Below are 24,541 nucleotides of genomic sequence, written 5' to 3' on the forward strand. Positions count from 1 at the left end.
GTGGTGGGTTTACCGTGTGATCTGTCGCAGGATCACAAGACCAAGAGCTCAATCATTTACCTCTCGGAATTATTCCTTTACTGCTCTGTAGATGACATAGGTAGGTTAGTCATTTTAATATTAAATGCCAGTGGGACCGGCGGCAGCCGCGGACACCATGCACTGTTTTAGACTGAAGCTGAGATGGATATTCTAAACCGGAGCTGTTTTTTCAATGGTCTCTGGGACTGGACTAACATGAACCCAAAACATTACCGTTTTCCCTTTAAATGCCAGTCCCATTCTTGGCGCCGTTCCTCTCCATCTCCTGGAAGGTGCTCCGTCCTGACCTTGATGTTTTCTAAAGTTCTGAAACTCCTGCTAATTCGTTATTTAAACATTCAATGAACTTTTTCTGCTTATGCTGCGTAAACGTATCCAGAGCGGCGTGCCGCAGTCATTTGGTGTGCAGTGCAGACAGATGCTTTAGTTCCAGGTAGGTAGTTCATTATTCATTAGCTTTCTGATCCATAATGGAGGAGCCGAGAGTTCAGGGCGTGAATCTCTAACAAAACTTTTTTTTCTTTTCTCTTTCTTCCCCATAAAGCTTCACCTTGAGGAGTCGGAGAATGCCATGGACTTCGAGACATCTGAAGGCAACCGAAGCTGCAGGAATGAGATAATGCAGAGGAAGGACCTGAACCTTCAGGTACGCTCAATGCTTTATCTACGGGGGAATGGAGGGAGAGCTTCTGCTCTTAAAGGAGAAATAGGGATGCTGCCTTTACTGGCTCCCTTCAGAAAATGCTAGTTGCCTGGCCGTCATGCGGGTCCTCTGATTTCAGTTGATAAGTAAAACCTCTGAGATAGAAGACAATGAAGAATCTGCTGGTCTGTATATGGTTTACTATATATCTGATCGCATTGCAAGGTCACAAAGTGATGATGGCTGATTATCTCAGCCCGCCTAAATGCAGTTTCATTAACTTTACCTAGTTGCAGACTTTGGGCATGCTACATACTCCCAAAAAAGGTCATCATTGTGCATAGGACGTGCGTAGCATGTCCAGTCTCTCTACTGGGGGAAACTGGCAAAAAGGTAGAGAGACTGGACATGCTACACACGTCCTATGCACAATGATGACCTTTTTTGGGAGTATGTAGCATTCCCAAAGTCTGCAACTAGGTAAAGTTAATGGGGATAAATCGGGCAAAAAGGTAAAGAACTATGTTGGCTTTGATTAATCAAAGACAGCATTGCTGTGTACACAGAGAAGGCCGGCAGCTTCAGCTGTCTAAATAAAGCACAATATTTATCCCATTAGCGCCGTCTGTATATGGTTTACTATATATCTGATCGCATTGTAAGGTCAGGAAGTGATGATGGCTGAGTATCTCAGCCTGTCAAAATGCAGTTTTATTAACGTTACCTAGTTGCAGATTTTGGGCATGCTACATACTCCCAAAAAAGGTCATCATTGTGCATAGGACGTGTGTAGCATGTCCAGTCTCTCTACCTTTTTGCCAGCTTCCCCCAGTAAAGAACTATGTTGGCTTTGATTAATCAAAGACAGCATTGCTGTGTACACAAAGAAGGTCGGCAGCTTCAGCTGTCTAAAAAAAGCACAATATTTATCCCATTAGCGCAGACCGTACGCAAATTTGCGTTCATGGCTTGAAGTGGTTAAACCGGGGTGATAGTTGCAGGCATCTCCCCGGTAGTGTGTTCTTTATTTTTTTTTTATTTTTTTTTTAGCGCCTGGCTGGCATTTTAGTAAGCCACTCGGCTGTTATCCTAAAGGAGAGGGAGGGGACGTCTCTCCCTCCGCCTTTCTGCTGCTCTTCCTGGGCCTCCCGTCCCACTGGAAGACCCGAGCCACAATCCAATCCGGCTCGTCCACCGGCTAGGCTGAGGACCGACCAAAGCCGGAAACGGCTTTCATCGAGTCTCCTATGTGAAAACACAGAAGCAACATCACTTCGCCAAGACGTCACTTTGTCACAACGTCACTTCGCCACAACGTCACTTCGCCAAGACGTCACAACGTCACTTCGTCACAACGTCACTTCGTCAAGACGTCACTTTGTCACAACGTCACTTCGCCAAGACGTCACTTCGTCACAACGTCACTTCGCCAAGACGTCACTTCGTCACAACGTCACTTCGCCAAGACGTCACTTTGTCACAACGTCACTTCGCCAAGACGTCACTTTGTCACAACGTCACTTCGCCAAAACGTCACTTCGCCAAGACGTCACTTCGTCACAACGTCACTTCGTCACAACGTCACTTCGCCAAGACGTCACTTCGTCACAACGTCACTTCGTCAAGACGTCACTTTGTCAAGACGTCACTTTGTCACAACGTCACTTCGCCAAGACATCACTTCGTCACAACGTCACTTCGTCACAACGTCACTTTGTCACAACGTCACTTCGCCAAGACGTCACTTTGTCACAACGTCACTTCGCCAAGACGTCACTTCGACACAACGTCACTTCGTCACAACGTCACTTCGCCAAGACGTCACTTCGCCAAGTCGTCACTTCGTCACAACGTCCCTTCCGGTTTACTCGGCTGCCAATGGCGTGGATTTAAAAGAAAAAAAAAATTACATTATTCAGAATCACCATTTTTGCCGATCTGAATACTTTTATGAGCAAAGGATGGATCCCTCCATAAAGAGTACCTGTCACCTCCTATTACTGCCACAAGGGATCTTTACATTCCTTTTGACATCATTAAAAGTAATCAGAATCAGATTTTTTTGGGTTAAAAAAAATAAATAAATCAAAATAAATGAGAAAAAAATAAAATAATTTAAAGCGCCCACGTCCCCGCGTGACACAGCAAAGAAAACGCACACTTAAGTCGCGCCCACATATGTAAGAGGTGTTCAAATCACACATGTGAGGTATCGTCGCGATCGTCAGAGTGAGAGCAATAATTCCAGCAAAAGATCTCCTCTGTAACTCTAACCTGGTAACTGTTAATTTTTTTTTTTTTTTTAAAGCGTCGCCTATGGATATTTTTAGGTACCATAGTTTGTCGCTATTTCATGAGCGGGCAAAATTTCAAAGCATGACATGTTCGATATCTATTTACTCGGCGTAACATTCTCTTTTACATTATAAAAAAAAATATATTGTTTTTTTTTTTTTTTTTTTTATTCATGAAAGTGACTTTTCCTCCAAAAAATTGTGTTTGAATGACCGCTGCGCAAATACCGTGTGACATAAAATATTGCAATGATCACCATTTTATTCTCTAGGGTCTCTGCTAATATATATATATACAGTGCCTTGCGAAAGTTTTCGGACCCCTTGAACTTTTCAACCTTTTGCCACATTTCAGGCTTCAAACATAAAGATATAAAATTGTAATTTTTTGTGAAGAATCACCAACAAGTGGGACACAATTGTGAAGTGGAATGAAATCTATTGGATATTTTAAACTTTTTTAGTAAATAAAAAACTGAAAAGTGGTGCGGGCAAAATTATTCGGCCCCTTTACTTTCAGTGCAGCAAACTCCAGAAGTTCAGCGAGGATCTCTGAATGATCCAATGTTGTCCTAAATGACTGATGGTGATAAATAGAATCCACCTGTGTGTAATCAAGTCTCTGTATAAATGCACCTGCTCTGTGATAGTCTCAGGGTTCTGTTGAAAGCGCAGAGAGCATCATGAAGACCAAGGAACACACCAGGCAGGTCCGTAATACTGTTGTGGAGAAGTTTAAAGCCGGATTTGGATACAAAAAGATTTCCCAAGCTTTAAACATCCCAAGGAGCACTGTGCAAGCGAACATTTTGAAATGGAAGGAGTATCAGACCACTGCAAATCTACCAAGACCTGGCCGTCCCTCTAAACTTTCAGCTCAGACAAGGAGAAGACTGATCAGAGATGCAGCCAAGAGGCCCATGATCACTCTGGATGAACTGCAGAGAACTACAGCTGAGGTGGGAGAGTCTGTCCATAGGACAACAATCAGTCGTACACTGCACAAATCTGGCCTTTATGGAAGAGTGGCAAGAAGAAAGCCATTTCTCAAAGATATCCATAAAAAGTCTCGTCTAAAGTTTACACAAGCCACCTGGGAGACACACCAAACATGTGGAAGAAGGTGCTCTGGTCACATGAAACCAAAATCCAACTTTTTGCCCACAATGCAAAATGATATGTTTGGCGTAAAAGCAACACAGCTCATCACCCTCAACACACCATCCCCACTGTCACACATGGTGGTGGCAGCATCATGGTTTGGGCCTGCTTTTCTTCAGCAGGGACAGGGAAGATGGTTAAAATTGAGGGGAAGATGGATGCAGCCAAATACAGGACCATTCTGGATGAAAACCTGTTGGAGTCTGCAAAAGACCTGAAACTGGGACGGAGATTTATCTTCCAACAAGACAATGATCCCAAACATACAGCAAAATCTACAAAGGAATGGTTCACAAATAAACGTATCCAGGTGTTAGAATGGCCAAGTCAAAGTCCAGACCTGAATCCAATCGAGAATCTGTGGAAAGAGCTGAAAACTGCTGTTCACAAACGTTCTCCATCCAACCTCACTGAGCTCCAGCTGTTTTGCAAGGAAGAATGGGCAAGAATTTCAGTCTCTCGATGTGCAAAACTGATAGAGACATCCCCCAAGCGACTTGCAGCTGTAATCGCAGCAAAAGGTGGCTCTACAAAGTATTAACGCAAGGGGGCCCAATCATTTTGCACGCCCCACTTTTCATTTTTTTATTAGTTAAAAAAGTTTCAAAAATCCAATAGATTTCGTTCCACTTCACAATTGTGTCCCACTTGTTGCTGATTCTTCACAAAAAATAAAAATGTTATATCTTTATGTTTGAAGCCTGAAATGTGGCAAAAGGTTGAAAAGTTCAAGGGGGCCGAATACTTTCGCAAGGCACGGTGTATATATATATATATATATTTACTGTTTGGGGGTTCTAAGTAATTTTCTAGCAAAAAAATACGGATTTTAACTTGTAAGCAAAAAATATCAGAAATAGGCTTAGGCACGAAAGGTTTAGAAAATAAAATTTCTTCAGACTATAGAAAGATACAAAGTAACATATTGTTACTTTTGTACCATTTTTTTTTTTTTGTTCATTCCTCTGCAGAGCAAAAGAATGAACTTCTATCTGCAGATGATGTCAGTTAAAGCAACCTGACAAGTTTTAGTAAAATGTTCCTCTGTCTAATCTTTTATTAACCCTTAGTTTACTCTAATCAGCCTTAATTAAAATGATACTAAACACACACTGTTTAACCACTTCAGCTCCGGAAGGTTTAACCCCCCCCCCCCCTTTATGACCAGGACATGTTTTGCGATACGGCGCTGCATTAATTTAACTGACAGTTGCGCGGTAATGCGACACTGTACCAGAAAAAAAAAATCGATGTCCTTTTTTTTTCTCATAAATAGCTTTCTTTAGGTGGTATTTGATCACCGCTGTGGTCTTTATTTTTTGCAATATATATAAAAAAAAAAAAGGACCAACAATTCTGAAAAAAAAAAAAAGTACTTTCTGCTATAAAACCTATTCAATAATAATAAAAAAATGTAAAAATTCCAATTTCTTCATCAATTTAGACCATTATGTATTCTGACATATATTTTTGGTAAAAGAAAAAAAATCCCAATACGTTTTTATTGTTTTATTAATTGTAATGGCGGCGATCAGCGACTTATAGCAGGACTGCGACATTGCGGCGGACTAGAGCTGCATGATTTTGGCTTGTGATAAAGATCACGATTCTCTCACGATTTTTGCAGCATAACATAATCTTTCACATTATGCAAAACAAATGGGCTAACTTTACTGTTTAGTTTTTTTTTAAATTAATTGAAGTGCATTTTTTCCCCCCAAAAATTTAGATTTAAAGATCGCTGAGCAAATACAGTGTGACGTAAAATATTGCAACAATTGCCATTTTATTCTCTCTATGGTCTATGCTATAAAAAAAAAAAAAAAAAAAAAATGTATTGTGCCTCCACGCATTGTAAAAGATGGGAAACATTGTTTGGTTCTCTGTGCATGGGATGCATGCCATGCATCCCATGCATCCCATACATCCCATGCATCCCATACATCCCATGCATACCATACATCCCATGCATACCATACATCCCATGCATCCCATAAAGCCCATACATTCCAAGCATCACATACATCCCATGCATCACATGCATCCCATGCATCCCATACATCCCATGCATCCCATACATCCCATGCATCCCATACATCCCATGCATCCCATAAAGCCCATACATTCCATGCATCACATACATCCCATACATCCCATGCATCACATGCATCCCATGCATCCCATGCATCCCATGCATCCCATACATCCCATACATTCCATACATTCCATGCATCACATACATTCCATGCATCCCATACATCCCATACATCCCATACATCCCATACATTCCATACATTCCATGCATCACATACATCACATACAAGCACGTGGGCGGGATGTGAGAGGTGGATCAACAGGATGAGTGTGCCAGGACAGGTAGATGTGTCTCATCTCTCTGCTTTCTTTCACCACTCTGCATATCACACATCTCATAGATGAGAAGAGGTTACATCAGTGGAGCAGATGTGCAGGGAGGTACAGTGGTGGGACAGCTGAGCGGGGGGGGGGGGGGTTCAGTGTTGGGGCAGATGAGAAGGGGGTTCAGTGGGGGGAACAGAAGAGTGGGGGGGGGGGGGGGTAGAGCAGTGGGACAGACGTGCAGGAGGTAAATTGGTGGGGCAGATGAGAAAGCGGGTTACAGCGGTGGGGCATATGAGCAGATGGGTTCAGTGTTAGGACAGATGAGAAGGTGATTCAGTAGTGAGACAGAAGAGTATGGGGATACGGCGGTGGAGCAGATGTGTAAGGAGGTACAGTGGTGGGACAGATAAGCAGGGGTTACAGTGGTGGGACAGATAAGCAGGGGTTACAGTGGTGGGGCAGATAAGCAGGAGTTACAGTGGTGGGGCAGATAAGCAGGAGTTACAGTGGTGGGGCAGATGTGAAGGGGGTTACAGTGGTGGGCCAGATAAGCAGGGGTTACAGTGGTGGGCCAGATGTGCAGGGGGTTACAGTGGTGGGCCAGATGTGCAGGGGGTTACAGTGGTGGGCCAGATGTGCAGGGTGTACAGTGGTGGGGCAGATGTACAGGGGCTACAGTGGTAGGGCAGATGAGCGGGGGTACAGTGGTGGGGTAGTTGTGCAGAGGGTACAGTGGTAGGGCAGATGTGCAGGTGGTTACAGTGATGGGACAGATCAGCAGGGGGGTACAGTGGAGGGGCAGATGTGCAGAGGGTACAGTGGTGGGGCAGATGTGCAGAGAGGGTACAGTGGTGGGGCAGATGTGCAGGGGGTTACAGTGATGGGACAGATGAGCAGGGGGGTACAGTGTGGGGCAGATGTGCAGAGGGTACAGTGATGGGACAGATATGCAGAGGGGTACAGTGGTGGGGCAGATGTACAGAGGGGTTACAGTGATGGGACAGGTGTGCAGAGGGGTACAGTTGTGGGGCAGATGTGCAGAGGGTACAGTGGTGGGGCAGATGTGCAGAGGGTACAGTGTGGGGCAGATGTGCAGGGAGGACAGTGCTCTGAGGTGTGGAGTTGCAGGATGTTAATTTCTCACTACTAAAGTAGTTTACAGCATTTACTTTATAAAAAATCCTTTTTTTGATTGTACGTGTGAAGTTGACATTTTTTTGGTTATAAAATCGGCGCGCTCAATTTTTTTTTAAAACATTTATCGGCGCACTGTGCTCAGAAGGTTGCCCACCCCCTGATCTAAAAGAACCAAATGATACAATGTTTATACTTATCCCTCAGCGCTGGGCAATGTTGATAAACATTTGCTGACTTGTTACATAGAATCGTGGAAATGCCAGATTAAGATCGTGAGGCCGGCAGCGTGCGTGCGCGCTGCAAACCCATAAGTAATGGAAGATGTACAGGCACGTGATTTCGCCTGTAGGAGCATGGAATACAACGTTCATTGATCGTTTTTTTTAATAGTGTGGGTTTAGTAAATGCTTTTATTCTCCTTCTATCTTTTAGGTATTATTTTCCTGCTGTGTTTTTTTTTTTTTTTTTTTTAGTTCTTTTCAAATTTTTTAACCATTAATATTTAAACTTTTTTTTTTTTTTCAGTTTGTTTTGTTCTTTAATATTTTTACACCTTTTAACATATATTTATACGTTTCACATTTTTTTTTTGTTTTCCTTTGTTTTGTTCTTTAATATATATATTTATTTATTTTTAGTTCTTTTCCAATTTTTTAACCATTAATATTTAAACTTTTTTTTTTTTTTTTCGTTTGTTTTGTTCTTTAATATTTTTACACCTTTTAACGTATATTTATACATTTCACTTTTTTTTTTTTTTTTTCCTTTTGTTTTGTTCTTTAATATTTTTACACCTTTTAATATATATTTATACGTTTCACTTTTTTTTTTTGGTTTTCCTTTGTTTTGTTCTTTAATATTTTTACACCTTTAACATAATTTTATACGTTTCACTTTATTTTTTTTTAAAAAAGCTCAAAATTAAAAAAAAAAAACAAAAGCTTTTTTTTTTTCTTTGTAAATAACTTTGCAATGTTTTGTACCAGAATCATAATTTTTAGTGTCCATTTTAAACAGGAAACGTTACAAAATGCGTACTTTTCTTATCTGCAGTAACATTATTTATTTTGAAACTGACACTAGTAAAAAAAAAAAAAAGTGCGTTTTGTTTAATTTTATTGCCTAAGGATTGCGAAAAAAAAAAAAAAATATATATTGCAAAATTTGTTGCAAGACAATATCACAGAAAGCAAGCATTGTTTGTCCAAAAAAAAAAAAAAACAATCTATTGGCAAATAGACCATGCACTGCGTGTGCAATTGCTCAAGAGCTTCGTTTTTCGTTCATTCTACCCAATCACATGCAAGGAAAGTCATTTACAGCATCTTTGCTTGCACGTGATTGGATGATGGAAATCAGCAGGGCTTCCTCTCAGATCTAGCGCAAATGCACAGTAAGGGCTGAAACAACTAATCGATTATGAGAAAAGAAAAAAAAACGATCGTCAACTTATTTTCATAATCGATTAGTTGGCCTGCATAGAGAATGCATTATTTGTTTTCACTACAGAAAATACAGTGCAGCACGCATGCAGCTCAGCACACCGTCCATACATGTCAGTAAGTGCCTGAGAAATTGTAAATGCGGGGAGCAATGCCTCATGGGACATGTAGTCCTGGGCAGGAGAAGGAACTGAGCGATTCTAAAGGCAGAAGGTTTTTTTTTTTTTTTTATTTTTTTTTCTCTTAACCTTGCTATAGGGGCACTCTATACTATAATACAGTGAGGGGAAAAAGTATTAGACCCCCTGCTGATTTTGTTATGATTTTGATATGTTTTGCCCGCTAAAAAAGAAATGATCAGTCTATAATTTTAATGGTCTGTTTTTATTTTAAACAGTGAGAGGCGGAATAACAACAAAAATATCCAGAAAAATGCATTTAAAAAAAAAAGTTATAAATTGATTTGCATTTTAACCACTTGCCGCCCGCCCTATAGCAGAATGACGGTGGCAAAGTGGTTTCAAAATCCTGACCGGGCATCGTATAACGTCCTCAGGATTTTGAGCCGCTGCGCACCCCCCGGGGGCGCGCATCGCGGCGATCGTTGTTGCGGTGTGTCAATCTGACACCCTGCAACTACGATCTCGGTAAAGAGTCTCAGACGGAGACTCTTTACCACGTGATCAGCCGTGTCCAATCACGGCTGATCACGGTGTAAATAGGAAGAGCCGGTGATCGGCTTTTCCTCACTCGCGTCTGTCAGATGCTCCTCTGACAGGGGGGGTCTGTGCTGATCGATTATCAGCACAGCCCCCCTGAGGATGCGCACACTGGACCACCAGGGACACCACCAGACCACCAGGGATGCCCAGCACCAGGTATGCCCCCCTAGACCACCAGGGATGCCAGTCAGTGCCCACAATGGATGCCAATCAGTGCCCACAATGGGTATCACTGATTGGCATGCATTACTGTTTGGCACTGATTGGCATCCATCTGTACAATATAATACAATACAATGCCGCCTATCAGTGCCCATCTGTGCTGCCTATCAGTGCCCATCTGTGCCGCCTATCCATGCCTGTCTGTGCCTGTCTGTGCCACCTATCCATGGCCAACCGTACTGCCTATCCATGCCAATCTGTGCCAGCTATCAGTGCCAATTTGTGCCACCTATCAGTGCCCATCCGTGTCACCCATCAGTGCCGCCTATCAGTGCCCATCAGTACCGCCTATCAGTGCCCATCAATGCCACCTCATCAGTGCCACTTCATTGGTGCCACCTCATCGGTGCCCATCAGTGCCGCCTTATGAGTGCCCATCAGTGAAGGAGAAAACTTACTTATTTACAAAGTTTTGAAACTGAAACAAAAAAACATATTTTTTTTCCCAAATTTTCGGTCTTTTTTTATTTGTTGAGCAAAAAATAAAAAAACCGTAGAGGTGATCAAATACCACCAAAAGAAAGCTCTATTTGTGGAAAAAAAATAATAAAAATTTAATTTGGGTACAGTGTAGCACGACTGCGCAATTGTTATTCAAAGTGCGACATCACTGAAAGCTCAAAACTGGTCTGGGCAGGAAGGTGTTTACGTGCCCCCCGGTATTGACGTGGTTAACCACTTGCTTACCGGGCACTTAACCCCCCCTCCTGCCCAGACCAGTTTTCAGCTTTCAGCGCTGTCGCACTTTGAATGACAATTACGCGGTCATACAACACTGTACCCAAATGACATTTTTATCATTTTTATCCCACAAATAGAGCTTTCTTTTGGAGGTATTTGATCACCTCTGCGGTTTTTGTTTTTTGTTAATTTTTTTTTAAAAGACTTTATTTTTTTTATAAAATCTTGCAAACAGGTAATTTTTCTCCTTCATTAATGTACGCTGATGAGGCAGCACTGACAGGTGCCAGTGATGGGCACTGGGATTGGCAATAATGGGCACTGATCGGTTAGACTGATAGGCAGCACTGCTAGATGGCACTGATTGGCACCACTGGTGGGCATTGATAGGTGGCACTCATGGGCATTGATTGGTGGCACTCGTGGGCATTGATTGGTGGCACTCGTGGGCATTGATTGGTGGCACTCGTGGGCATTGATAGGTGGCACTTGTGGGCATTGATAGGTGGCACTCGTGGGCATTGATAGGCACACATGGGTATTGATTGGTGGCACTTGTGGGCATTGATAGGTGTCACTTATGGGCATTGATAGGTGTCACTCGTGGGCATTGATAGGTGGCACTCGTGGGCATTGATAGGTGGCACTCGTGGGCATTGATAGGTGGCACTCGTGGGAATTGATAGGCACACATGGGTATTGATTGGTGGCACTTGTGGGCATTGATAGGTGTCACTCATGGGCATTGATAGGTGGCACTGGTGGGCACTGGCAGGTGGCAATGGCAGGGGGTACTGTTGGGCAGAGATGAGGCACGATTGCCTTTTCCTCTTCGGGACCGATGACCCTTGCAGATAAGCCGTGCTGAAAAAAAAAAAAAGATTACTGAGCTTTTGTTTACATCATGTGATCAGCTGCCATTGGCCGGGACCGGCCCCTTACTTGGATCGGTGATCCCCCGAGTCTCAGTGACTCAGTGATCACAACTCGCATGCCACGCATGCCCTGCAGGGCGTGCAGAGGGGGTGCCGTCATATGATGGCCTATCGGAAATTCAGGTCCGCGCTGTGGCCGTCATTCGGCTATAGCGCGGACGTCAAGTGGTTAATGAGTAAAATAAGTATTTGATCCCTTCGGAAACATGACTTGGTACTTGGTGGCAAAAACCTTGTCGGCCATCGCAGAGGTCGGACGTCTCCTGTAGTTGGCCCGCCAGGTTTGCACACATATCAGGAGGGATTTTGTCCCGCTCCTCTTTGCAGATCCTCTCCAAGTCATTAAGGTTTGGAGGCTGACGTTTGGTAACTCGAACCTTCAGCTCCCTCCACATATTTTCTAAGGGATTAAGGTCTGGAGACTGGCTAGGCCACTCCAGGACCTTAATTTTTGAGCCGCTCCTTTGTTGCCTTGGCCGTGTGTTTTGGGTCATTGCCATGCTGGAAGACCCGTCCATGACCCATTTTCAATGCCCTGGCTGAGGGAAGGAGGTACTCACCTGAGATTTGGTGGTACATGGCCCCCGTCCATCGTCCCTTTGATGCGGTGAAGTTGTCCTGTCCCCTTAGCAGAAAAATACCCCCAAAGCATAATGTTTCCACCTCCATGTATGATGGTGGGGGATGGTGTTCTTGGGGGTCATAGGCAGCATTCCTCCTCCTCCAAACACGGCGAGTTGAGTTAACGCCAAATGAGTGTTTTAACCGGTTTCCGACCAGCGCACGCTGATGTACGTTGGCAGAATGGCACGGGCAGGCATATTGGCGTACAGGTACGTCCTATCTGCAATGCCGGTCGGGACCCCCGTGAGTCCGGTCGCAGGTCCTGCGGACTCGATCGCTGCGGGCATACCCGCGATCGTCTCACGGGACGGCTGAATGGAGGAAATGCCGTGTAAACAGCATTTCCCCATTCTGCCTAGCAACTAGTGACGCTGATCTCTGCTCCATGTGATTGGAGCAGAGATCAGTGTTCACTAAATGAAACCTCAACCCCCCCCACAGTTAGTAACACACCCCTAGGAACATTTAACCCCTACACTGCCACCCCCTGGTTAACCCCTTCACTGCCAGTGTTATTTACACAGGAATCACTGCATTTATATAGCAGTGATTGCTGTATAAATGGCAATGGTCTCAAAAATGTCCGATGTGTCCACCGCAATGTCACAGTCACAATAAAAATCGCTGATCGCCGCCATTACTAGTAAAAAAAAGAATAATAAAAAATTATTAATAAAAATGCCATAAAACTATCCCCTATTTTGTAAACGCTATAACTTTTGCGCAAACCAATCAATAATCGCTAATTGCAATTTTTTTTTTTTTTTTACCAAAAATATGTAGAAGAATACGTATCGGCCTAAACTGAGGTTAAAAAATGTTTTTTTATATATTTTTGGGGGATATTTATTATAACAAAAAGTAAAAAATAATGCGTTTTTTTTAAAATTGGCGCTCTATTTTTGTTTATAGCGCAAAAAATAAAAAACACAGAGGTGATCAAATACCACCAAAAGAAAGCTCTATTTGTGGGGAAAAAAGGATGTCAATTTTGTTTGGGAGCCACGTCGCACGACCGCGCAATTGCCAGTTAAAGCGACGCAGTGCCGAATCGACAAAAAGTGGTCTGGTCTTTGACCAGCAAAATGGTCTGGTCTGTAAGTAGTTAATGAGCAAAAAAAAAAACAAACAATAAATACCACCAAAAGAAAGCTCTATTTGTGTGAAGAAAATGATAAAATGTCATGAGTACAGTGTCACATGATCGCACAATTGTCATTCAAAGTGCGACAGCGCTGAAGGCTGAAAATTGGCCTGGGCAGGAAAGGGTAAAAGAGCCCGGTATTGAAGTAGTTAAAGTCAAAATGCATTTTTTTATTATTTTTTATTTTGCTTTTATAGGGTAAATGAGATATCTGGGGTCTTTTGGACCTGTCATGCTTATTTCTATTACACGGGATGTTTATATTCCTTGTAATAGGAATAAAAGTGATGAAAAAAATAAAATAAAATACAGTTACATAGTATTACATAGTATTACATAGTATTACATAGTGTTACATAGTGTTACATAGTATTACATAGTGTTACATAGTGTTACATAGTGTTACATAGTATTACATAGTAGGTGAGGTCGAAAAAAGACACAAGTCCATCAAGTCCAACCTATGAAAGTAAAAGGGACGGTGTAAAAATAAATAATTTAAAAGTAAAATAAATAAGATTTTTTTTTTTTTTTCGCGCCCGATCCCTCCACGCTCGCGAGCAGAAGCGGACACATATGTACGTTGCGCCCGCATACTTAAACGGCGTTCAAACCACACATGTGAGGTATCACCACGATCGTTACATCAAGAGCAATAGTTCTAGCACTAGACCTCCTCTGTAACTCTAAGCAGGTAACCTGTAAACATTTTGAAAGAGTTGTCTGTGGAGATTAAGTACCCTAGTTTGTCGCCATTCCTCGAGTGTGCGCCGTTTTAAAGTTGGGTATCTATTTACTCTGTGTAACATCATCTTTCATATTTTTGTAGCCCTGACCCCCGAAGGAGCTGCTGGTTTTATTGGGCTTACCGTTACCTTCTTTACCTCGTCTCCGTCTAGGGGTTTGCTGTGGTAGATGGCCCAAAGAATTACAGAACCTGAACACTGAATCCTCTTTTTGGCTTATTTATGTAACCTCTTAAGCCCCGGACCAATTTGCAGCCAAAGGACCAGGCACCTTTTTGCGATTCGGCACTGCGTCGCTTTAACTGACAATTGCGCGGTCGTGCGACGTGGCTCCCAAACAAAAAATTGGCGTCCTTTTTTTTTTTACACAAATAGAGCTTTCTTTTGGTGGTATTTGATCACCCCTGCGGTTTTAATTTTTTACGCTATGAACAAAAATAGAGCGACAATTTTGAAAAAAATGCTATATGTTTTTACTTTTTGCTATAATAAATATCCCCAAAAAATATATAAAAAAAAATGTTTTTTCCTTAGTTTAGGCCAATACGTATTCTTCTACATATTTTTGTTAAAAAAAAAATCGCAATTAGCGATTATTGATTGGTTTGCGCAAAAGTTATAGCGTTTACAAAATAGGGGATATTTTTATGGCATTTTTATAAAAAAAAATTCTAGTAATGGCGGCGATCAGCGATTTTTTTTTTATTGTGACTGCGACATTATGGCGGACACATCGGACATTTTTTACACATTTTTGGGGCCATTGTCATTTATACAGCAATCAGTGCTATTTAAATGCACAGATTCCTGTGTAAATGACAATGGCAGTGAAGGAGTTAACCACTAGGGGGCGGGGAGGGGTTATGTATGACGTTATGTGTTTTTTTTTTTATGTAGGGGGCGTGGCCTGGCATGTGACGTCACTGATCGTCTTTCCCTATAAAAGGAAAGAGACGATCGGTGACAGCCACAGTAGGAAGCACGGGGGAGAGGTTTGTTTACACAGACCTCTCCTCGTTCTTCAGCTCTGTGACCCAATTGCGGGACACCAGCGGCGATCGGGTCCGCTGGTCCCGCGACCAGGGAGCTCAGGACCGGGTCAGGAGCGCGCCGCCGGCGACGTGCTCCGGACCCACAGCTGGGCACTTAAAGAGCCACGTACAGGTAGGTGCTTGTGCCCAGCCGTGCCATTCTGCCGACGTATATGTGCAGGAGGCGGTCCTTAAGTGGTTAAAGGATAACACAGTCTCTTAATGAAGGGTGGAGGGCTAGGAAGAAAGTTCAGGTACTTTTAAACTGCAAAAATAAAAAGTCTCTCACTACCTCCGGATAGACCTCCTCTCACCAGGCCTAGCAGCCGGTAGGGTGTTAAGTAAAGCAAAGTCTCTCCCACAGACTTGGATGTAGAACACTTTGAGAAAAGTCTCTGCCACAGACTTGAGCACAACTGAGGGACACAGACAAATTTAGAGAGCTATCATACGGTACCAGTATCTCTCAGCTGGTCCGGCGATACCGTATGAATGTAGATCCATGAAGTGTCCTTCAACTGAGCCTCCAGGCTCCTTCAGAGAAACCAGCCTCTTGCATGGCCTTCTCCTGAAGAGTCCTCCCCTGGATGCTTGTCCAGTTGCTGGGCCTCTCCTTAGATGAGACGGCACCGCACCACCTTTGAATCCTCAGGCCTCGATATACACTCAGGCCTGTCCCTGCAGTTACTTCACCACGGGCTATCCAGCCCCGAGACTCAGAATTGCATAGATCCGCACCCCAGTACAGGAGGGCCATGGGGGCTGGTTAAGGAGGACCAGGACCAAACAGACAGAAAGCTCTTCTGGACCGGAACCCAGAAGCACGTGATCTCAGTACCTTAAATACCATCTCCCAGAATGCACAGCAGGACGACACTCCCACTGGGCCGGCTCCCATAAGAATGGCACTCAATACGCCCAGCTGAACTGCGTTCTCATACTCACCAGTGGTGACAGCGATGCCTGCGGCTAAGGAGAACCCAGTGCAATCCAGCTAGACTGGTACTGAAACCAGAGTTTGGTAAAATTTAGCCCTAAAACCCAACTGTAGTTTCAGGAATATTACAATTTTAAAACATATAGTGCACGCTCGCCAGGAGCCGGCGCTACATTTAAAAAAAAAAATATTGGGCTAACTTTTTAGGTTTTTTTTTTTTTCCACTAAAGTGTATTTTTTCCCCCCAAAAATTGCATTTAAAAGACTGCTGCTCAAATACCGCGTAACATAAAATATTGCAACGATCGCCATTTTATTCTCTAGGGCAGTGATTCTCAGCCAGGGTTCCTCCAATTTCTGCCTCTCAGATAAGTTCCCACTGACACCATTGATCTTTTTAGCTATATGTAAGGAGGTAATTCTTCCCAATGACCAAAAGGGGGAGGACCATTCTTCCCAATGACCACAAGTGTGAGGACCATTCTTCCCAATGACCACAAGTGTGAGGACCATTCTTCCCAATGACCACAAGTGTGAGGCCCATTCTTCCCAATGACCACAAGTGTGAGGACCATTCTTCCCAATGACCACAAGTGTGAGGACCATTCTTCCCAATGACCACAAGTGTGAGGACCATTCTTCCCAATGACCACAAGTGTAAGGACCATTCTTCCCAATGACCACAAGTGTAAGGACCATTCTTCCCAATGACCACAAGTGTAAGGACCATTCTTCCCAATGACCACAAGTGTGAGGACCATTCTTCCCAATGACCACAAGTGTGAGGACCATTCTTCCCAATGACCACAAGTGTGAGGACCATTCTTCCCAATGACCACAAGTGTGAGGACCATTCTTCCCAATGACCACAAGTGTGAGGACCATTCTTCCCAATGACCACAAGTGTGAGGACCATTCTTCCCAATGACCACAAGTGTGAGGACCATTCTTCCCAATGACCACAAGTGTGAGGACCATTCTTCCCAATGACCACAAGTGTGAGGACCATTCTTCCCAATGACCACAAGTGTAAGGACCATTCTTCCCAATGATCACAAGTGTGAGGACCATTCTTCCCAATGACCACAAGTGTGAGGACCATTCTTCCCAATGACCACAAGTGTGAGGACCATTCTTCCCAATGACCACAAGTGTGAGGACCATTCTTCCCAATGACCACAAGTGTGAGGACCATTCTTCCCAATGACCACAAGTGTAAGGACCATTTTTCCCAATGACCACAAGTGTAAGGACCATTCTTCCCAATGATCACAAGTGTAAGGACCATTCTTCCCAATGACCACAAGTGTGAGGACCATTCTTCCCAATGACCACAAGTGTGAGGACCATTCTTCCCAATGACCACAAGTGTGAGGACCATTCTTCCTAATGACCACAAGTGTAAGGACCATTCTTCCCAATGACCACAAGTGTAAGGACCATTCTTCCCAACGACCACAAGTGTGAGGACCATTCTTCCCAACGACCACAAGTGTGAGGACCATTCTTCCCAACGACCACAAGTGTGAGGACCATTCTTCCCAATGACCACAAGTGTGAGGACCATTCTTCCCAATGACCACAAGTGTGAGGACCATTTTTCCCAATGACCACAAGTGTAAGGACCATTCTTCCCAATGACCACAAGTGTGAGGACCATTCTTCCCAATGACCACAAGTGTGAGGACCATTCTTCCCAATGACCACAAGTGTGAGGACCATTCTTCCCAATGACCACAAGTGTGAGGACCATTCTTCCCAATGACAACAAGTGTGAGGACCATTCTTCCCAATGACCACAAGTGTGAGGACCATTCTTCCCAATGACCACAAGTGTGAGGACCATTCTTCCCAATGACCACAAGTGTGAGGACCATTCTTCCCAATGACCACAAGTGTGAGGACCATTCTTCCCAATGACCACAAGTGTGAGGACCATTCTTCCCAATGACCACAAGTGTGAGGACCATTCTTCCCAATGACCACAAGTGTGAGGACCATTCTTCCCAATGACCACAAGTGTAAGGACCATTCTTCCCAATGATCACAAGTGTGAGGACCATTCTTCCCAATGACCACAAGTGTGAGGACCATTCTTCCCAATGACCACAAGTGTGAGGACCATTCTTCCCAATGACCACAAGTGTGAGGACCATTCTTCCCAATGACCACAAGTGTGAGGACCATTCTTCCCAATGACCACAAGTGTAAGGACCATTTTTCCCAATGACCACAAGTGTAAGGACCATTCTTCCCAATGATCACAAGTGTAAGGACCATTCTTCCCAATGACCACAAGTGTGAGGACCATTCTTCCCAATGACCACAAGTGTGAGGACCATTCTTCCCAATGACCACAAGTGTGAGGACCATTCTTCCTAATGACCACAAGTGTGAGGACCATTCTTCCCAATGACCACAAGTGTAAGGACCATTCTTCCCAACGACCACAAGTGTGAGGACCATTCTTCCCAATGACCACAAGTGTGAGGACCATTCTTCCCAATGACCACAAGTGTGAGGACCATTCTTCCCACTGACCATCACACTAGAGTATCATAAGTTGTAGATTTCTAATTTTTAGCAGGGGTTCCCCGAGACTGGAGAACTATTTCAAGGGTTCCTCTGTGTTGAAAAGGTTGAGAAAGGCTGCTCTAGAGAGATGAATGTTCTTCTTGATTTTATGAATAATATGTTCATGGAAGCGATCCATCAATCAGGGAGTTTTATTGTTTGACATGAGATAGGACTGTTCTTTCTCCAACATCCTTTCTCATCCAATAGATATGAAAACAACAGATGGGAACTCGAGAAGGAATATGAAAACGAGAGATAGGAACTCAGGAATGAACAAGTTAAGCAGAACTCCATATGTCCAATATGAATACGAACGTGAACATAATCCAACTCCATTTTGTACGGCTTATATAATGTTTCGTCTTATCACAATACTTTAGGGCTCATTTAGAAGGGAGCGTGGATATACACTCACCGGCTACTTTGTTAGGTCCACCTTGCCAGTATTGGGTTGGACCCCCTTTGGCCTTCAGAACTACCTTCATTCTTGGTGGCATAGATTCAGCAAGGTGTTGGAAACGTTCCTCAGAGATTTTGGTCTGTAGTGACCTAATAGCATCCCACAGTTTCTGCAGATTTGTCGGCTGCACATCCATGATGCCAATTTCCCATTCCACCACATCCCAAAGGTGCTCTATTGGATGGAGATGTGGTGAGTGTGGAGGCCATTGGAGGACAGGGACCTCATTGTCCAGTGGTGAGATGATTGGAGCTTTGTGATATGGGGCATTATCCTGCTGGAAGGAGCCATCAGAAGATCGGGACACCATGATGCCAATCTTCCACCACATTCCAAAGGTGCTCTATTGGATGGATATCTGGAGAGTGTGGAGGCCATTGGAGGACAAGGACCTCATTGTCCAGTGGTGAGATGATTGGAGCTTTGTGACATGGGGCATTATCCTGCTGGAAGGAGCCATCAGAAGATGGGGACACCATGATGCCAATCTTCCACCACATCCCAAAGGTGCTCTATTGGATGAGATGTGGTGAGTGTGGAGACCATTGGAGGACAGGGACCTCATTGTCCAGTGGTGAGATGATTGGAGCTTTGTGACATGGGGCATTATCCTGCTGGAAGGAGCCATCAGAAGATGGGGACACTGTAGTCATAAAGGGATGGACATGGTCAGCAACAATACTCAGGTAGGTCGTGGTGTTTAAATGATGCTCAATTGGTACTAAGGGGCCCAAAGTGTGCCAAGAAAATCCCCCCCCCCACACCATTACACCCCCACCACCAGCCTGAACCGGTGATACAAGGCAGGGTAGATCCATGCTTTCTTGTTGTTTACCCCAAATTCTGACCCCACCATCTGAACGTCGGAGCTGAAATCTAGACTCATCAGAACAGGCAAAGTTTTTCCAATCTTCTATTGTCCAATTTTGGTGATCCTGTGCCAATTGTAGCCTCGGTTTCCTGTTCTTAGCTGACTGGAGTAGCATCCGGTGTGGTCTTCTGCTGCTGTAGCCCATCTGCTTCAAGGTTCAATGTGTTGTTCATTCAGAGATGGTATTCTGCATACCTTGGTTGTAATGAGAGGTTATTTGAGATACTGTTACCTTTCTATCATTTGGAACCAGTCTGCCCCATTCTCCTCTGACCTCTGACATCAACAAGGGTTTTTCCTCCTCACTGGATATTTTCTCCTTTTCCCACCATTCTCTGTAATCCCGAGAGATGGTTGTGCGTGAAAATTTACAGAAATACTCATACCGGCCCCGTCTGGCACCAACAACCATGCCACGTTCAAAGTCACTTAAATCCTCTTTCTTCCCCCATTCTGATGCTCGGTTTGAACTTCAGCAAGTCGTCTTCAACCACGTCTAGATGCCTAAATGCATCGAGCTGCTGCCGTGTGATTGGCTGATTAGCAATTTGTGTTACCCACCAATTGAACAGGTGTACCTAATAAAGTGGCTGGTGAGTGTAATGTCTTCATTATCCCACACTTCTCTATGCACACAGCACTGCCCCCCCCCCCCCCAAACACAATATTCTGCTTGAGCTGCCTGCCTATCATCATGCAGGAAAAATGCACTAGTGGGGGTCTTAGTTGCAGGTAGCAAACCATAAAAAGACTTCTACACAGCAGGAAGGATACCTGAAGTGAAATGTTTAGGCCACCATTGCCAATCTCCTTCTGAAAACTCTAGTTGCTTGACTTTGTCTGGGAGCAGTGTTTGCTGAGTAGCTGTTGTAGAACAAGTATGTAGCAAGTGAAATCACTACTTCTGATGTGCTTACTTCATTAATGTATCCATTACATCAGCATGGCTGCCAGGCAACTGTCATTTAGCCATTAGATCTGCATGGCTGCCAGGAACCTGTCATTTAGCTGTTAGATCTGCATGGCTGCCAGGCAACTGTCATTTAGCTGTGACATCAGCATAGCTGCCAGGAAACCTGTCATTTAGCCATTACATCAGCATGGCTGCCATTTAGTCGTGACATCAGCATGGCTGCCAGGAAATTGTCATTTAGCCGCTGCATCAGCATGGCTGCCAGGAAATTGTCATTTAGCCTCTGCATCAGCATGGCTGCCAGGAAACTGTCATTTAGCCGCTGCATCAGCATGGCTGCCAGGAAATTGTCATTTAGCCGCTGCATCAGCATGGCTGCCAGGAAATTGTCATTTAGCCGTTACATCAGTATGGCTCCCAGGCAACTGTAATTTAGCAGTTGCATCAGCATGGCTGCCAGACAACTGTAATTTAGCCGTTACATCAGTATGGCTCCCAGGCAACTGTAATTTAGCAGTTGCATCAGCATGGCTGCCAGGAAACTGTCATTTAGCTTTGACATCATCAGCATGGCTGCCAGGAAATTGTCATTTAGCCGCTGCATCAGCATGGCTGCCAGGAAACTGTCATTTATCTGTTACATCAGCATGTTTGCCAGGAAACTTTCATTTCGCTGTTACATCAGCATGGCTGCCAGGAAACTGTCATTTAGCCGTTACATCAGCATGGCTGCCAGGAAACTGTATTGTAGCCGTTACATCAGCATGGCTGCCAGCCAGCCAACTGTCATTTAGCTGTGACATCAGCATGGCTGCCAGGAAACTGTCATTTAGGTGTTACATCAGCATGGCTGCCAGACAACTGTCATATAGCCGTTACAGCAGCATGGCTGCGAGGAAACTGTCATTTAGCCATTACATGGCTGCCAGGGAAAGCCATCCTATGGGGACACCTACTCTGGTGACAACTGGCTTAAAAGAGGATTTTCCCGGATTGGTAGAGGATTCTTATCACTTCTTGTTTCATCAGGATAGGAAGTGATGTGAAATCTCCCCAAAGGGGACATGAACTGTACAAAGAACGTTGGGACATTAACTATTCTCTCCTCCACCCAAAGCTAAAAAAAAATATGAACAGGCAGGTGAAGTAGAAAACCTCCTTAAGTAATCTGTTGGCAATCATTGACCACAGAGCACTCCCATGTACATATAGTATATATACTCATAGAGAGTATATAGCCCCCCCTCCCCCCCCAAATGTGTGAATGTTGTAACGGGTAAAGTGACTCTAATCCAAAAATGAAAAAGTAATATGTTGCAGCTTTACCAGTCCTTAGTGGTTGCATTAGTTTCCTTTTTTTCCAGGCTTTTTGTTTTAACCCGTTTCTTATCACCTGGTGATCCCATGAATAATGAATTCACTTCCTGTCCCCTCAGGACTACACTCATTTCTCCACTGTGTCTATGGAGGGAGCCATGGCTGTCACCCAGGCTGACCTGAGTTTTTACATGTGGGTTGTTAGGATTAGCAGGTTACATAAGCAGGTTCTTTGCGTGGCCCTTTTCAGTTCACAGGAAGTAATAATGACAGCATTTTGTAGGATCAACATGTATTTTTTGTACCTGCTGAAAATGTTTGAATAAAAATAAAAAAAAAAGCCACCACCACACCTAAAGACTGGTGGGCTGCAATGTGACATTTCTGTTTTTTAGGTTCGGTTACACTTTGACTTCTTGACCTTGATTATGGTTTTCACATTGTCATCCAGATAGATCGGCCTTCTGAAGGCTTTTATAGAAGGAAGTTCTTGTAACATGAACATTGGAGTGACTATAAGAGAGGCTCCAGGTTGCTCTGGAAGATTATTGCTCCATGTGGGGCTGATGTACAGGTCAGGGTGCAATAGAATGAATGACTGGCCCAACCAATATTGTATTATATTGGAAACACTGAGTACCATGACTGATCCCAACCAACATTGTATTATAATAGAACCTCTGGGTACCATGACTGAACTCTGCCAACATTATATTATATTGAAAGTACTGGGTACCATGAGGGAACCCAACTAACATTGTATTATATTGGAAGTACTGGGTACCATGACGGAACCCAACTAACATTGTATTATATTGGAAGTACTGGGTACCATGACGGAACCCAACTAGCATTGTATTATATTGGAAACACTACTGGGTACCATGACTGAATCCAACCAACATTGCATTATATTGGAAGCACTGAGTACCATGACTGATCCCAACCAACATTGTATTATATTGGAAGCACTGTATGTGACTGAACCCAACCAATATTATATTATATTATTTTGAAAGCACTGGGAGCCATGACTGAACCCAACCAGCATTGAATTATATTGGAAGCACTGGTTATGGTGACTCTGAACCCAACCAACATTGTATTATATTGGAAGCACTGAGTACCATGACTGATCCCACCCAAAATTGTATTATAATAGAACCTCTGGGTACCATGACTGAACCCAACCAACATTGTATTATATTGGAAGTACTGGGTACTTTGAACTCAACCAAATGTGTTTTCTATTGGAAGCACTAGGTACCATGACTAAACCACTGAACATTGTATTATATTGGAAACACTGGGTACCGTGACTGAACCCAACCAATTTTGTATTTTATTGGAAACACTACTGGGTTCCATGACTGAATCCAACCAACATTGTATTATATTGGAAGCAATGGGAACCATGGTTGAACCCAACTGACATTGTATTATATTGCAAGCACTGGATGTGACTGAACCCAACCAATATTATATTATATTGAAAGCACTGGGTGCCATGACTGATCCCAACCAGCACTGAATTATATTGGAAGCACTGGTTATGGTGACTCTGAACCCAACCAACATTGTTTTATATTGGAAGCACTGGTTACGTTGACTGAACCCAACCAACATTGTATTATATTGGAAGCACTGGTTATGGTGACTCTGAACCCAACCAACATTGTATTATATTGGAAGCCCTGGTTACGTTGACTGAACCCAACCAACATTGTATTATATTGGAAGCACTGGTTATGGTAACTCTGAACCCAACCAACATTGTATTATATTGGAAGCACTGGTTACGTTGACTGAACCCAACCAACATTGTATTATATTGGAAGCACTGAGTACCATGACTTATCCAAACCAACATTGTATTATATTGCAAGCACTGGATGTGACTGAACCCAACCAATATTATATTATATTATTTTGAAAGCACTGGGTGCCATGACTGAACCCAACCAGCATTGAATTATATTGGAAGCACTGGTTATGGTGACTCTGAACCCAGCCAACATTGTATTATATTGGAAGCACTGAGTACCATGACTGATCCCAACCAACATTGTATTATAATAGAACCTCTGGGTACCATGACTGAACTCTGCCAACATTATATTATATTGAAAGTACTGGGTACCATGACTGAACCCAACCAACATTGTATTATATTGGAAGTACTGGGTACTTTGATTGAACTCAACCAAATGTGTATTCTATTGGAAGCACTAGGTACCATGACTAACCCACTGAACATTGTATTTTATTGGAAACACTGGGT

General features: G+C 43.6%; 1 protein-coding gene across 2 annotated transcripts in view; it reads left to right on the forward strand.

Annotated features, from left to right (window-relative positions):
* Positions 1-24,541, forward strand: part of TTC31 (tetratricopeptide repeat domain 31) — a 229,677-nt gene that overhangs the window by 56,857 nt on the left and 148,279 nt on the right. For both annotated transcript variants that reach the window (XM_077455711.1, XM_077455710.1), the window contains exon 3: positions 587-688. In XM_077455711.1, coding sequence (XP_077311837.1) covers positions 614-688 — 75 coding nt within the window. In that variant the 5' untranslated portion in view covers positions 587-613. The remainder of the gene's footprint in view (positions 1-586; positions 689-24,541) is intronic.

The sequence above is a fragment of the Lithobates pipiens genome, unplaced genomic scaffold (genome assembly GCF_037356315.1).
Source record: "Lithobates pipiens isolate NorthernLeopardFrog02 unplaced genomic scaffold, aLitPip1_a1.2 Scaffold_25, whole genome shotgun sequence".
Lineage (NCBI taxonomy): Eukaryota > Metazoa > Chordata > Amphibia > Anura > Ranidae > Lithobates > Lithobates pipiens.